The 14,780-nt window shown below is 40.2% G+C and overlaps 2 protein-coding genes across 6 annotated transcripts in view; one reads left to right on the top strand and one right to left on the bottom strand.

Annotated features, from left to right (window-relative positions):
* Window positions 1-4,959: 4,959 nt before the first annotated feature.
* Window positions 4,960-10,265, bottom strand: polr3glb (RNA polymerase III subunit GL b). 5 transcript variants are annotated; one of them, XM_050046745.1, is made up of 8 exons: window positions 9,867-10,265; window positions 7,930-8,149; window positions 6,992-7,121; window positions 6,807-6,875; window positions 6,630-6,680; window positions 6,455-6,549; window positions 6,161-6,295; window positions 4,960-5,433 (listed from the first exon to the last, which is right to left on the bottom strand). In XM_050046745.1, exons 2-8 carry the CDS (start codon window positions 8,047-8,049, stop codon window positions 5,347-5,349), a joined length of 687 nt encoding a protein of 228 aa, XP_049902702.1. In that variant the 5' UTR covers window positions 8,050-8,149; window positions 9,867-10,265; the 3' UTR covers window positions 4,960-5,346. The 5 variants fall into 5 exon arrangements, with proteins under 5 accessions (XP_049902702.1, XP_049902704.1, XP_049902703.1 ...); XM_050046747.1 differs by having other exon boundaries at window positions 7,930-8,145; XM_050046746.1 differs by having other exon boundaries at window positions 10,129-10,265.
* The window catches only part of LOC126391803 (immunoglobulin superfamily DCC subclass member 3-like), a 29,662-nt gene continuing 23,039 nt past the window's right edge, over window positions 8,158-14,780 (top strand). Inside the window, exon 1 of the mRNA XM_050046744.1 lies at window positions 8,158-9,823. Within this exon, the coding sequence (XP_049902701.1) occupies window positions 9,791-9,823 (33 nt within the window). The 5' untranslated portion in view covers window positions 8,158-9,790. The remainder of the gene's footprint in view (window positions 9,824-14,780) is intronic.

Genomic DNA, 14,780 nt, shown 5'->3' with positions numbered 1-14,780 from the left:
GAGGAGGGGGGGGGGGGGGGGGGGGGGGGGGGGGGCGGTGGGTCCAAAGGACAGAGGGTTGTCATCTGTTATAGATGAAATTGAAATGAAATTGAAATATATAGATCTGTAAGTAAGTAGGTAGGTAGGTAGGTAGGTAGGTAGATAGATAGATAGGTACAAAGGTAGATAGGTATAGAGGTAGGTAGGTAGGTCATATAATGACCCTGTAAATAAATCCTACCAGAATCTTTATGAAACTCTTACATCATCATGTACAGAGTATCAGTCTACTGCAGTGACATTCAACTTACGGCCTGTGAGCCAACTCAGAACTGCAATAGGGTGCCAGGTGGCCCACTGAACTGCAACTGCAACTACTAAGATGAGTGAGGACAGCAGCCATCTAAAGGTTAAAAACAGGCGATTCATTTATTATGTATATTGATTGGCCTGAGACTGGGAGGTCGTGGGTTCGATCCCCGGCCGGGTCATACCAAAGACTATAAAAATGGGACCCATTGTCTTCCTGCTTGGCACTCAGCATCAGGGGTTGGAATTGGGGGGTTAGATCACCACATGATTCCCGAGCGCGGCACCACTGCTGCTCACCGCTCCCTCAAGGGATGGGTCAATCGGTGGGACTTTAACTTTAACTGATAAATATTGTTCAAAGCTTAATTGGGGTCATCAGGTGGGTACCCTCCTTCACTGGTGCTCAATGATAGACCCCCAACACCTCCAGAGGGCTCAGGCATCCCAGATGCACCCCCTCTGCTTTTACTCCTTTGAACTCTGCTGTTATCAGTGGGATTTTGGGGTCCAAGTGTTGCCTCGCCTCTTGATCCACTCGCTTGTGTGTCCAGCAGCGCCAGAGAAGGCTTCGATGGCCTGACACTGGGCTTGGCCTCAAATTTCCATTTCTTTAAGCAGTCTGGTAGTTGACATGCCCACGAAGCCTCTGTAGCCTACTTCAACTGGGCAAACCTTTGCTTTTCAGCCGCGTTGCTCAGCGTACTTAAGGCTCTTGTGCTTGTAGGCCTCCTCCACATCATCCTCAGTGCAGTGATGAGGAACAAAGCATGAGGTCTGGTCTGAGGTTAGTAGAGGCTATCTCAGATGGGAAGCATAGAGGCTGATTCTGATCAGCCAGTTATCTCCAGTCTCATTCCCCTCCCAGTTGGCTGGTGTCTGATTTTACTGTACAGGTCCTAAATTGCTTCACACCTTCGCAGACAAACCCTCTTGTAATTGTAGGATGGAATGACAGAGGAGGTAGGGCATTGATAGATGTCTATCTGGTCTCCAGCGTAGCAGCTAGACACTTTAGCACCTGATTTTGCCACCAGGCATAATAACCTCGTGTCAGGCTTGTCTTGCAGCCAACCAGATTATGTGTCAGGTTTGCTTGAGATGGGCAGAGGGGCCACGTAGGGTCTTGGCCATACCATTGGCTGAGGTTCCTCAGGAATGGCAGGACATTATAGGTGGCTCGTATTATTAATTAAGCTAGTTTGAGATGCTTCCATGTCCCACAACTTTCTCTTCTCAGCTCCCTCCTATCTCATCCACTGTCCTTGTTGTGCTTGAGAGACGACCTTTGCTCACCTCATTGCCTGCTCTTGTTGGCGTACCTCCTTGACCAAAAAACCTCAAGGCTGAGACGGGGTTGCCTTGTGCCAGGGTGGTCTGCTCCCTCCAAGGCCAGGGCCTCCTCGTCCTTGTTGCACATGTCCAACAATGTCCTGGTGTTTTAAGGGATGACTCTGCCTATTGCGGAGCTGCAGATGGGGTCCACAGACTTTGAAGCATTTGTACTCCTCTACATGACTGGACATTGGGAGCTCTCGCAGGCCTTTTCCATACTGCCCTGTCTTGGTAATGCACCTGGGGAGACCTAACCACTTTTTGGTAAATGAGCTGATCAGTCTCTCCAGTCTGTCAACCTTAGAGATTGGGACCTCGTAGATGGTCAATGGCTACATTCGCCTGGGTAGGTGCCCGAATTGAAGGCACCAGATCTTCAACCTGCCAGGGAGCAAGGACTTGTTGATACTCTCCAGAACACTGATGGTATCCTTCCTAAGCTGGTCCACTTGATTGGCATCTTTGAGGGATGTGCTGAACCAACGTCCAAGACTTTTAACTGGCTTCTAAGACTTGGATTATACTGCATGAGTTAAGTGAGAGTTTGTAAATGGATGTTTTGATATAGCTTTGCCGTTGTTGCATGCGGTCTCCAATCAATCAATAATACAATATGTTTGCTGTTTTCAACCTGTCCTCACTCATCTTTGCCAAGAGGCAAATTCAGTCGCAGCAGCCCCGCCCAGGTCAGGTGTAAACAGGGGTGTTTCTAAAATTTGAGGACATTCAGGGCTTACTCCAGACCTCTCTCTGTGCAGGCAAGCAAAAAAATAAGTTTTATACATGAATTCAAGGTATCTTGGTATCAGCAACTGATTTAGAAACATTTTTCCTGGATGAACATGGGTGAATTATTATTAGGCCCCTTGCCTCCTCATTTTGCAGAAGTGGCCTCCAGGCAAAGCCAGTTGGATCCTCCTGGTCTGATGTGTAAAAATGAGTGTGTCTATAAACTGAACTAGTATGTTAGTGGGTGAGAGGTCAGATATCAGGCTGATGTTGGACTGACAACAGTTTTAGGAAACTACTGTTTTAGTGAGTGAAGACTTTTAAAGGGACGATATTTCTGTAGGATGACTTCACTGTAAAGATAAAAAAAAGAAAATAAAAGATGTTTTTGGAAAAAAGACAACATCTGACAAAGTATAAACATTTTTGGAAAGTTTTTAAAAGGCGAGGACATTTTGATGGTTGTCACTTTGTTCTTTAAACTTGGTTTCTAAAATTCAGGTTCAGGAAAGTCCTCAAGGAATTACTGAAAATCAATGCAGAGTGTGTGTGTGTGTGTGTGTGTGTGTGTGTGTGTGTGTGTGTGTGTGTGTGTTTGTAATCTGACTCTGTTGTTTACTTCAACTGCAGCTGTTCACATCAGAGACTCTTCAGTCTGACCTCTGACCTCTGAGATATACATGAGAACTGCACAGGTACATATGTACGTGTACATGTGTGTATTTAAATATTTAGTGTAGATCTTACACATTTAAACTAATGACAGAAGCACATTGTGCACACTCACTGTCATCATGTCACAGCTGCTGTTCACCCCTGACACACTTCTTCTGTTCTGTTTTTTGGAGCTGCAGTCCTCCGCCTGCATGACCAGCAGCCTGTCTTCACTCCCATTGGTCGACAGCTAATCCCAGGATGCGTGTGATTGGTCGAGGAGTGGAAGTCACTCGCTCAGAGAGTGATTGAGCGCTCAGGTTCCTCTTTCTGTCTCTACTTTTAGAAGCAGCCAGCTAATGCTAACGTTGTTGCTGCAGACAGACAGGAGGTCAAAGGTCACAGCATGCTACAGGTCAGCGTTCATTTTAACCAGTGACAGTGAACACACCACCAGTGAATCAAAGCAAAGCAGATAATGAACAAGTTCATTAATGGTGTCAGCTCTGGGGTTGTTGTCAGGAAAAAAGGTCTCAAAACAGGAAATAGGTTTCCGAAGTGTAAAGATAGAGGTGTGATTTGATTCAGTCAGCGGGAAGATGACCTCAGATCAGCTTCCAGGACTTCCTGGAAGAACCTGAGACACACGGAGATACCCTGAGACACACACTGAAACGCACACACACTGAGACACACACCATGGGACACCCTGAGACAGATGGGTAAGTTTATTACTTCACTGTGAACAAACAGGTTTTACAGTGAAACAGATTCTGTTCTCACTAATGATAGAAAGTAATAAGTCAGAGTCCACCAGCGCCCCCTGCAGGCTGCAGAGGTCATTACAGACCTCATTCCATAACCTGAATATTTTTAAGGGAGTGGCAGTAATACCACTGAACATTCAAGGATCTGAGTACTTCCTCCACAGGCTAGATTTAAAAAACAAAAAACAACAACTATTACATTCATGTTTATCAGCCAATTTCACTGAGGCGTTTTTATATTCCAGGGTTTGTGATCTACGTGTAAAAAGTTATATCAAAGTCTTGATATTTAGGCTATAATCGCTGCTGGACGCTCAGTATAGGAATGTGTTAGCCTTACATGAACTTCATTACTTACATGGTGGAAAATCACTCATTGTCATTAGGCATCGTAAAAACTTTATTCAAGCATGGATTCTGCTTATTTTCATAGAATTTAATATAATTAATAGCTAGCTAGCTAACGCTGTCTGATTACAGTAATATAGTAATTTTCACCACTGCTCATTTTAGAAAGGACACCACAAGAAAACATGTTGTTAGTTTATGTAATATAACTTAATGTGTGTTTAGATTGGTTTCTGTCTGCCACCAGGCACGATTCTTGAAAATGAACGCTTGTTAGCATTTGAGTGTTAGCATGCTAGCTATCGCTGGCAGCCAGAAATAAACAACAAACAAATAAATGATCCATTGCCAATTTGATAATCTAGACAAACGACATGTTTTCTTGTGGTGGCCTTTCTAAAATGAACAGTGGTAAAATTTACAATAATCTATTTATGATGACGGAGTTAAAAATAAGCAAACAGCGTTAGCTAGCTAGCGCTATTTGAAAAGTTGTCAACTTCCACATTCAACTGCATTATTTAGGAACGTCTAGAAAAACGATAGAGCTTTTTATTTAGAAAAACACAGCTGCCGTTAGTTGCATTTGTTTACAGGCAAGTTGTGTCTTTTAAAAAAAATAATAATAATGGCAACATTGACGAATCGCTGCAACAGGCAAACAGTCAATGAGGCATCTACGTAACAAAACAAACGCCAATGAAAACGTTATGAATATATTCCATTTCTGTCAACAGATCCCCTGAATTTCTACAGACTGCTCCTTTAATACATCGTAATAATACATGTTTTAATATAATGTTATGTCATACACACGTCTTTGACTCTTCACATAGCTGTTTATCAGTTTATTTTCAAACAAACAAACAAACAGAAAAAATTCACTTTTTTTACACAACAAAGATAAAACAGATAAAACTTTGATACAAAATCTTAAAAAACTTCAGTGAACTCAGTTTCTACAGAAACTTCAAATCTACGGACGAATAAATCCTGACGGGTCGTCTTCAGCTGACGTTCATTCTTTCACTCATTAAATCATTCACTCATTCACTCGTTCTTTGGGTCCGATCTGTTTATAAAACTGTTGCTGGACGTTTTTTCTTTCTGCTGTAAAAAGTGACAAAATGCTGTCTGATAAAATCTGATGAGTGTGTGTGTGTGTTCAGTGTGTATATGTGTGTTGTGAGTGTGTATTGTGTGTCAGTGCATGTTCAGTGTTTCAGTAAATAGCCTCGTCCATGTTGTCATCACTGTCTCCTCCGAACTCCTCTCCGTTATCAAAGTATGACATGACGTAATCCGTCTCCTGCAGACAGGAAACAGGGAAAAATTTATGCAACACACTTATCACATATTAATAATCTTATTTAAAAACATTAATATAAATAATTATAATATAAAGGGTATACACAGGAGTCCTGAGTTAAACTGAGTACATTTTAAGATCCTTTCTTATATCTTAAGAAAATGTCATTTAAAAACGGCCATAGTATAATTAATATAATGTAATTAATATTGATCCTAATATTTGTCTTACTAAACTTTTATACTGGTCATTTATTAAGGTGGATGTATGAGTTGATTCTGATTGTTAAGGTGGACGTATGGGTTGATTCAGATTAAGGTGGACGTCTGAGTTGATCCAGATTGTTAAAGTGGACTTCTGAGTTGATTAAGACTGTTAAGGTGGACCTATGATTGGACTCATATTGTTAAGGTGGACATCTGAGTTAATTCAGATTGTTAAGGTGGACTTATGAGTTGTTTAAGACTGTTAAGGTGGACCTATGATTGGACTCATATTGTTAAGGTGGACATCTGAGTTAATTCAGATTGTTAAGGTGGACCTATGATTGGACTCATATTGTTAAGGTGGACATCTGAGTTAATTCAGATTGTTAAGGTGGACTCATGAGTTGATTAAGACTGTTAAGGTGGACCTATGATTGGACTCATATTGTTAAGGTGGACATCTGAGTTAATTCAATTTGTTAAGGTGGACATCTGAGTTGATCTACGATAAAATATCTCACCTCCTCAAACTCTTCCTCATCATACTCCTCCTCTCCCTCTGCCTCCTCTTCCTCCTGTTTCTTCTTCTTCTCCTCTCCCTCCTCCTCCTCTTCCTCCTCCCCCGAGCTCTGCTGCTCCTCCTTCTTCTGCAGAGTCTGACACAGGAAACAGATTAAGGTGGAAATGTTTATTTAAGGTGGAAACGCTCTTGATCCAAAGTGTTTCTGACTCTCACTAAGAGATTACAGGATCAATAAACTGATTGATTGATTGATTGTTTGGAGGACGGAGGTCAGCAGGTGTGTGTGTCTCACCTCCAGTTTGAGCAGCACTTCTTCTTTCTCTTTCACTTTTTTCTTCTTTTGACCTGACTGCGGTCGGTCAGAGCGACTGACAGCTGCTGAGACACCTGACAGACACAGAGCAGGACATCAATACACCCATCAATCATTGATTCAGAGCACTGTGTGTGAGTGTGTGTGTACATACCGTCTTTGGAAGGTTTCTTCACTCTGAGTTCTTTAGGGAATCTTTTCCAGTCTGAAACATCAACAAACTGTCTCAGGATATAAAGTTTATTTATATTATAATAACATATATATAAAATACAGTCTTTATTACTGATAACAGAGATAAAGATGATTCCTGTGATTACTGATATCTGACCTGGACTCCAGTCCGTCAGCGCGTCCGTCTGCTCGCTGCTGTGATATTTATCAGAGTACCTCTCCACATCTGGAAACACACAGGAAGAACACCTTCCCAATTAATCTAACAGTCGACTGATTGTTTGTTGATCAATCAGCTGATCCAGGACCTGCTGTGCCTGTGTGTGTGTGGTGACCTCTGACCTCTCTGTGCAGCAGCTGGCTGTATGAAGCAGGGCAGACTCTTCATGGCTCCTCTGAACTCCTGTTTGAGAGCTAACAGATACTCCGCCTCCTCTCCAGCTATGAGGGGGAGGGGCTTCTGCTCCATCACCTGCACACAAACACACAGAGTCAACTACACATCCCAGAGTGCACTGCTGTCAGAAACATCAGCGGTGAGTAAGTAACATTGCTGGCTGTAAGTCGGAGACACGAGTCCTGTCCAGAGAAGAAGAGCTGGTACAGGAGCTGGGATTTACAAGCACGGCGAGAGAGGGGAAACATTTTTAATTTTTTCAGGGGTGATGCAAACACCCAGAAATTGAACCAGACACTAATTTGACATAGTGGCCAAACTGTGTGATGCCACGGGGCCCAAAAGGACTTACATGGCCATAGAGACGTCTGTGGATCAGTGGATACATTTTTTTGAGTGTCACAAATTTTAATCCATTTGGTCCGATAACATTTTAAAAGTCTGTAAGAACCACAGGATTAAATCATTTTATCTACACACTTCCTGAACTGGAAGTAGTCTGCTCGGCTGACAGAAGTTAGCTGCTTGGCTGGCAAAGTCTTCAGTGTGCTGGCTCTGTGGGCCCATCGATGTGAAAGATTCGGTTTTTGCCCTGTCAGTGGAATGTTTTTAGCTTCATGCGCCACTAGACAACTTATACAGGAATGAACAAGCCCCGCCTTCAACGCTGTATCCAGTTCTCTCTGTACATCCATGGGGCGGTGAAGCTAGAGATAGAACAGTGGTGTGAAGTGAACTCCAGCTGCTGCCAGTGTCTGGGTTGTATAAAGAAAATAACAGGGGTGGCAACTTTTGACATGTGGCGTTCAGCGGCCATGTGTTTTGGCCTTTAGATACACTGAATGATATATAGTTTGTGTGTGTGTCACAGTGTGCGTCTCACAGGAAACAGAGGTGTAGGCTGTTGGATGGATGGAGGTAAACTGTCTCCTCTGTTGATGCCAACTGCTTCCACGCTGAAGGTCATCATCCTCCGACCTCGCCCACCACCTCGACCCGCCATCACCACCTGGACCAGGTCAGAGCAGGTCAGACTGGACTGGTCTGGGCCAGGTCTTCACAGTGGATCGGGTGGAGCAGCAGCTGGTTGGAGGTGAATCTGACTAAACAAAGACAGAAATAAATAAAACAGTGAGTGGAACATTTTAACTTTTCCTCCTCTCATATGAAGCCAGAATAAGATGTTATTTTGTGGAGGCTTTATTGTCTTCACAATTTATATTATTATATCTGTGAAATAAAAGTAATAAAAGTTTAATTCCACTGAGGGAAATGGTTTTCGGCTTATAAAAATAAACTGGTGTCCATCGCAGCAATGTGTACACATACTGACATTTCAGGGGAGAGTCATGTCAGGCTGTCAAGTTGTGGTTTGAGTATGGAATCAACGCAGAGGTATAAAGGCGGATTAATACTTGTGTGTCAGCTCTATGCAGAGCCTACACACATGGACTGCGCATGTGGCCTTCGCCATTGTGAGCATTTGTACTTGTGCAGTGGTGTGTCTGTGTCACTCTGCAGCTACACCTCCAAAACACTAGTCAGTGGTGGGGTTTGTGTGAAGAGCTGTGAAGTGTAGCTGTTTTAAAACTCACATTAAACATGACTTAATAGCAAAAATCTCAATCACAAGTACACATATCAGCTTCATTATAACTCGCAGCATTCACATACAAACTTTTGTCTTTTGCTGGACAGATTTTCCCTACAAATAAATGGACTGGACTTGTATTGTGCCTTTCGAGTCTTCCAACCACTCAAGGCGCTTTTACACTACGTCATAATCACACATTCACACACTGGTGGCTGAGACTACCATGCATGGTGCCACCTGCCACTCAGTAACCATTCACATGCTCTCACACAGCCATAAGGAGCAATTTGGGGTTCAGTATCTTAATAACCCTAAGCTTCCATATGTGGACTGGAGGAGCTGGGGATTGAACCACTGATCTTCTGACTGGTGGACAACCAGCTCTACCTCTGAGCCACAGCTGCCCCAACAAGATTGATCACACAATTACCACAAGCCTATGGCATTTTACATTGTGTTAATTAGCCTGGCAACTAGTGGGGATTTCCTCTGCTCATATGAAGCCAGGATAAATCACTCACAAGACTTAAAATGTTATTTAGTGGAGGCTTTATTGTCTTCACAATTTGTTTCTTATCTGTGAAATAAAAGTAAATAAAAGCTTCTTTTCCTCTGAGAGAGATGGATTTCAGCTTACAAAATCAGACAGGAGGTACAGTGTTGATTGGAGGCAGAGGTATAAATCCTGCTTTAGCATTGTACTGGCGTGGATGGGGTCAACAGCAAAACGTATTTTTGCCACTTTAAAAGCCTGCCTTAAAAAAACTCAACACCAGTTTAAGTGGACGCTTTATTGAGAATATTTCAGTGCTTTATTTTGCCATCAGACAGCACTTTGCTTTGGCACTACATCTTCTAAACCTAAAAACTCAGGTATTCCTACGCATAAGAGCAGCTGTGACGTGCACTGTATCACACCGCGGGTCACCTGTTGGGGTCAGGCTTTTAACAGTTTGAGGAATATACAATAAAAAACAAAATGATTATGACAGCGACGACATGCAGCTCACTGTGGAGACAGAAGGAACCAAAGGAGGGACGTTTACGAAGGGAGACGGACCAGGAGAGACGAGGAGGAGAAACTAATGTGGAGACTGGAGGTGAACAAGGAGCAGAACAATAACTGTGATCCCAGAGAGCTCCTGCTGCCATGAGATGGACTCGGTTACAACACAGTAAGTCGGTAAGTCGTTTATTTTAACTGTACATATTTAGCGCAATTTTACCTGTTGGTTGAAAACAGCAGTGCTCCTCAGCAACAGCCTTTCTCGGTGCTGTTACATAAATCGAGCTGACCCCCTTCCTGCTGTGTTGTAATATGATTAAATATCAAACATTAAATATTTGACCTCCTCCAGTGGTGACCGTGTTCACCCTGAGCTGTGTGTGGCTTCAGTCTGTATCTCTACAGTTGGATAACTGATGGAGCTAAATAAATTAGCCGGTTAAGCTAGCTGCGTTAGCACCGTGCTGCCGGTAGAAACGAACCTTTAGTCTGAATCTTTATTTTTCCGATGTTAAACCTTCTTCATCAAACGGTTAAAGTCAGTCTACAACATCTTTGTTTACGTCCAACACCGCGCCATCTTCTTCCTGTTCTTCTTCTGCTGCTGCTGCGGCTCCAGTTCTTCTTCTGTGGTGTTTAGCTGTGGCTCTTTACCGCCACCCGCTGTCTGGAGTTTGTATGTGGCCAAAATAACAAGAACAGTCTCCAGAGATCAGTTTCATCATGTTCATCCTTCATGGTTTAAATTAATTTACTTAAGTACTAACTCTAAGTACTCGTAGGCAGCGGTGGATGAAGTACCTGAAGCTATACTCGAGTAAAAGTACTGATATTTTACCAGAAAATAACTTTGGTAGAAGTTAAAGTCACCTATTAGAATATTACTGAGTAAAAGTCTGATATTTACTGTGATTCAATCAAGATTAATTTTATAAAAGTGAATTTAATTATTTAAAGTAAAAGTACAAGTAAATGCCGTTAATAAAAAAAATGAAGCAATCAGAATTTTGTGGTTTTATTTCTTCTTAATGTGTAAGCCACAGCAGTGGGAAAACTTCCAGAGCGTCTCATCACAGCATCTTTCAGAACCTTATGACGGGAAAAAGATGTCTTTGGACAGGATGGGGGCCTTTGATTTGGCTTTACAATAAAATATAATAAAATAAAATACAAAATGAGAAAATGTAATGTGGCATAAAATATTGTAGCATAATATAAAATAGTAAAATATAATATGATATAATAATAAATAATATAATATATAATAAAATATAATATAATATGAAATAAAATAAAATAATATAACATAATAAAATATAATTTAAAATGATATAATATAATATGAAATAAAATAATATAATAAAGTATAATATTATATAATATCTAATATAATATAATATAATATAATATATAATATAATAATTTAATATCGTGATAAAATAAACTATAATTTCAGTATAGTATATAATTATAATATTGGTATAGTATAGACAAATATAATATTGTAAAATATAATAAAATAAAATACAAAATAATATAATTTAATGTGGTGCAAAATATTGTTGTTTATTTTAATATGATTTAATTTAATTTAATATGATTTAATATCATATAATAGGAAATAATATAATGTAATATAATATAGTACATAAAATATATAATATAATAATTTAATATCATGTGGTAAAATATAATATAATTTTAGTACAGTTTAGTATATTATTATATTATTGGTATAGTATAGACTTATATAATATAGTAAAATATAATAAAATAAAATCCAAAATAATATAATATCATATAATATAATGTATAAGCCTATAATCTAATATATAATATGTATAATGTAATGTGGGGCTTTATGTTCACTGTCTGAAGGAAACATTCAAACATTTTTCATCCTGTCACCTTCCTTCCTTCCTTGCTTCCTTTCCTCCTGTTTCCTGCTCCTTCATCATTTCTCTCCTCCATGTTTCCATCATCTCTTCTTCATCCTCTCTGTTCATTATAATCCAGCAGCTCCTCAGCTGTGACCTCCCCCCCTCCCCCTCCTCTCCTCACCTGACCTCAGGGTCAGTGCTCCCCCTGCCCTCTCTCTGGCCCCTCCCCCTCCTGTCAGAGGCTCCGCCCTCTGCTGTCCGCCACTGTGAGGTCAGTTTGAATCAGATCTTCAGGACTGCAGCAGCTTCACATCATCAGTCCTCCAGGATTTAATATTCTACATTTATATAAAGAGGATTCAAAACAAGAAGAAGAAGAAAAAGAAGAGTTTTTATTTTTCTGTTTTTGTGTCGGAGCTGCTGATGTTTGTGTTTCTGATGATTTGGATTTAAACTGAACAAACATGAAGATGATGATAATGCTGCTGATGCTGCTGGGACTCTGCTGCTCAGGTCTGATATATTTACCCTTTATTCAACATATCCATTAAAGTATATATATTGCTTATATATGTACATTTATTCAGTTATAGGAAAGAAGCAGATTGTTAAACGTGAGTTTACAGAATTTTTCAGATCTCTGCAGCTTTGAATGAAGCGTCAGCTCTGAGTGTAAAGTTACACATTATTATAATAATGATAATAATACTTTGATTATTGAGCAGACTAACAGAGAAAACACAAAATATCCAAACTAGATTGATGTATTTCTATATCAGAGTTTCTCATTTGTGCTCCCTGCAGACAATATAAAATATCATACATACGATATATTATACAAACAATATTTATGTATGATAAAAGATTAAAATGTAAAGGTTTTTAAATAATTTCTAAGCATGCAGATTATTAACAAAAATAAGACAATATTGATTTTGTAAAAGATATATACACATGTGAAACATATATTTGGATTATGCATGTTATTAACTAATATTTATTATAATTTTTTGTGCACAAAACTTCCTTTTTTCAAGCTGCTGCTGCTTTGAATGTTTTTCTTCTTCTGTTGTTTATTATTTGTTTTTCTGTATGTTTTTTATGAGCTTTTGTTGTGAGAACGAGTGATGAAGAAGTGGACAGACGGTCTCTGTGAATATTCATCAGCCTCATTTTCATACAGACGGTCAGACTGTGTGTGTGTGTGTGTGTGTGTGTGTGTTGCTCTTGAACTTGAGCTGGGATGAACTCACAAAGAGAAGTCACTTCACTGTGTTTGTGTGTGTCCTCTAATGTGTCAATCTCTCCCTCCTGTGAGGACCAGTCAGTTTCAATTATGATGAATTAATAACTTTAACTTTATTTATTTATATAGCAACTTTACAAACAGCTTAAAGTGCTTTAAACAGCAAAAAATAAAATCAATAAACCAATAAAATTTTAAAAATCTGTGCCTAAAAGTCAATTGAACCAGATAAATGAAACACCAGGGATAAAATAATGTAAAAATGTAGAATCTAAGTCTGTAACATTTGGTCTTTAATTTCCTAGAGAGCCGTCATTCAGTGAGTTTCACAATTTACAGGCATTAAAACATTCACAGTCTCATTATAATTGATAACTTAACTTCTGTTCTGCAGCTCGAACATACACAAATTAAATAATCCAAACATTTACAGCTGAAGTTGAATTAAAAATAACTGTATTAACCCTTTAACCCTCAGGCTTTGTCTGCTTCTCTCGCCTTCACAGAGCTGACTGAGGGTTTAATGCACACTGTGTTGTTGAGACAGTGAGCTCCTGAAGGGTTCTTAAAAATGTTCCTAAAGAACATGAAGCAGCTTCAGCTCCTTCAGTTAACTTTATTTAACAAATTGAACTCATGCCTGACAGTCTGGATGCTATCAGTGAGCTAATGTGTTAGCAGCGACATTACCCAGAGTTCCCTGCTGCTCTGAGTTTCATCTGCTTCTTGTTGAACTTGAAAATCAGAAAACTTTCACAAGACACCTTAAACATTAGAAGACAAAATGGCTTTTTAATTAGAAATGGTTTAAACACAGACACTATTGATTCTGAATCTAATCGACTCCCAAACAGGGGAGAAAACTCAACTCGGCTTTATTTTTATAGCAGTTTTGCAAGACTAGAAAATTACAAAAACACGATGATAAAATATTAAAAAAGCAAAGCAAGCAAAACAGGACAAACTAACAAAAACAGATGATTAAAAGTCCATCAATAAAATAGAATAAAAATAAACAGAAGGGATAAAGTGAGGTAAAAATCAAGACTGTGATTTTACTCCACATGAAGAAGTTTGTATGTGAACAGAAACGATCCTGTGAGATGAAGTCAGGATGTTTTCTGTAGAGTAACTCAGAGCAGCTGAATGTGTGAAGAGTTACAGCAGCAGAAACTTCAGGGTGAAGCCGTGACGAGACTTGTTCTTGTTTTCTAGTTCTTGTGTTTAATGGAGTTTTAATTGATCCTTAAGAACCTGTGAGTGAAACTGAAGTGACGTCTTGAGTTTCATCTCACACTGAGGTTTCACACACTCTGGTTCATTTCATGATGTTGTGCCTGAAGTCTGTGTGTCCTAATTATGATTACTGATGCATAAGCTGCTTGTTAATCAGCTGTTTTAACAGGAAGTGACTCAGCAGCTTCTTAATTGGCTCCAATTAGACAATTAAAACTAGCAGAGAGACATCTGTCCTGCTAAGTGTGTGTGTGTCACGTCTGAGCCTTCATCATCATCCTCATCATGTGTGTGCGTCATCAGAATCACACAGTGTTCGTGATAAACGATACATTGTCTGATGGGGGGTGTCGTGGGTGAAAACCGTGAAGTTCACGGTCAGGCATGCGACAATACGACAGACAGAAAGAGGAGGAGGGGGCGAACAGAGCTTCAGACCTGAACTGAGACTCTCATGACCTGCAGGGGCCGAGGTCACCGTATGCAGAGGCCGAGGGGGATTTTAGGGGATTTGGAGGTCAGATCAGGGTGGGGAGGGGGTGGACTGTCTGCTCCAGTGTTTTAAATGACGACTCCCCCCATTTGGTATAATGAGGACCCAGATGGGAGGCGGCTGCATTTAATCCTGAACGTGCAGTTGGGGACACGGCGGAGTTTAGTTCACACAGGAAGCTGAATGATTCATCATCAGCTGATCAGACGGACTGAGACATGATGTCCTCATGTCTGTCCTTGTGTCATAGAGACACAAAAAGTCCCCAAATCACCCAAC

This window comes from Epinephelus moara, chromosome 6, assembly GCF_006386435.1.
Source record: "Epinephelus moara isolate mb chromosome 6, YSFRI_EMoa_1.0, whole genome shotgun sequence".
NCBI classification, from domain to species: domain Eukaryota; kingdom Metazoa; phylum Chordata; class Actinopteri; order Perciformes; family Serranidae; genus Epinephelus; species Epinephelus moara.
The sequence above is the reverse complement of the archived record's forward strand: the minus strand, read 5'-3'. Positions and strand labels throughout refer to the sequence as shown.

What these genes read in the sequence shown, in the direction of transcription:
- polr3glb (XM_050046745.1), bottom strand. Translation starts at nt 8,049, where the DNA reads ATGGCGGGTCGAGGTGGTGGGCGAGGTCGGAGGATGATGACCTTCAGC. An exon ending in AGCCTACACCTCTGTTTCCT is followed by an intron (nt 7,122 to 7,929) that starts GTGAGACGCACA and finishes GTTTGTGTGCAG; the next exon opens with GTGATGGAGCAGAAGCCCCT. An exon ending in GCTGACGGACTGGAGTCCAG is followed by an intron (nt 6,681 to 6,806) that starts GTCAGATATCAG and finishes TTGATGTTTCAG; the next exon opens with ACTGGAAAAGATTCCCTAAA.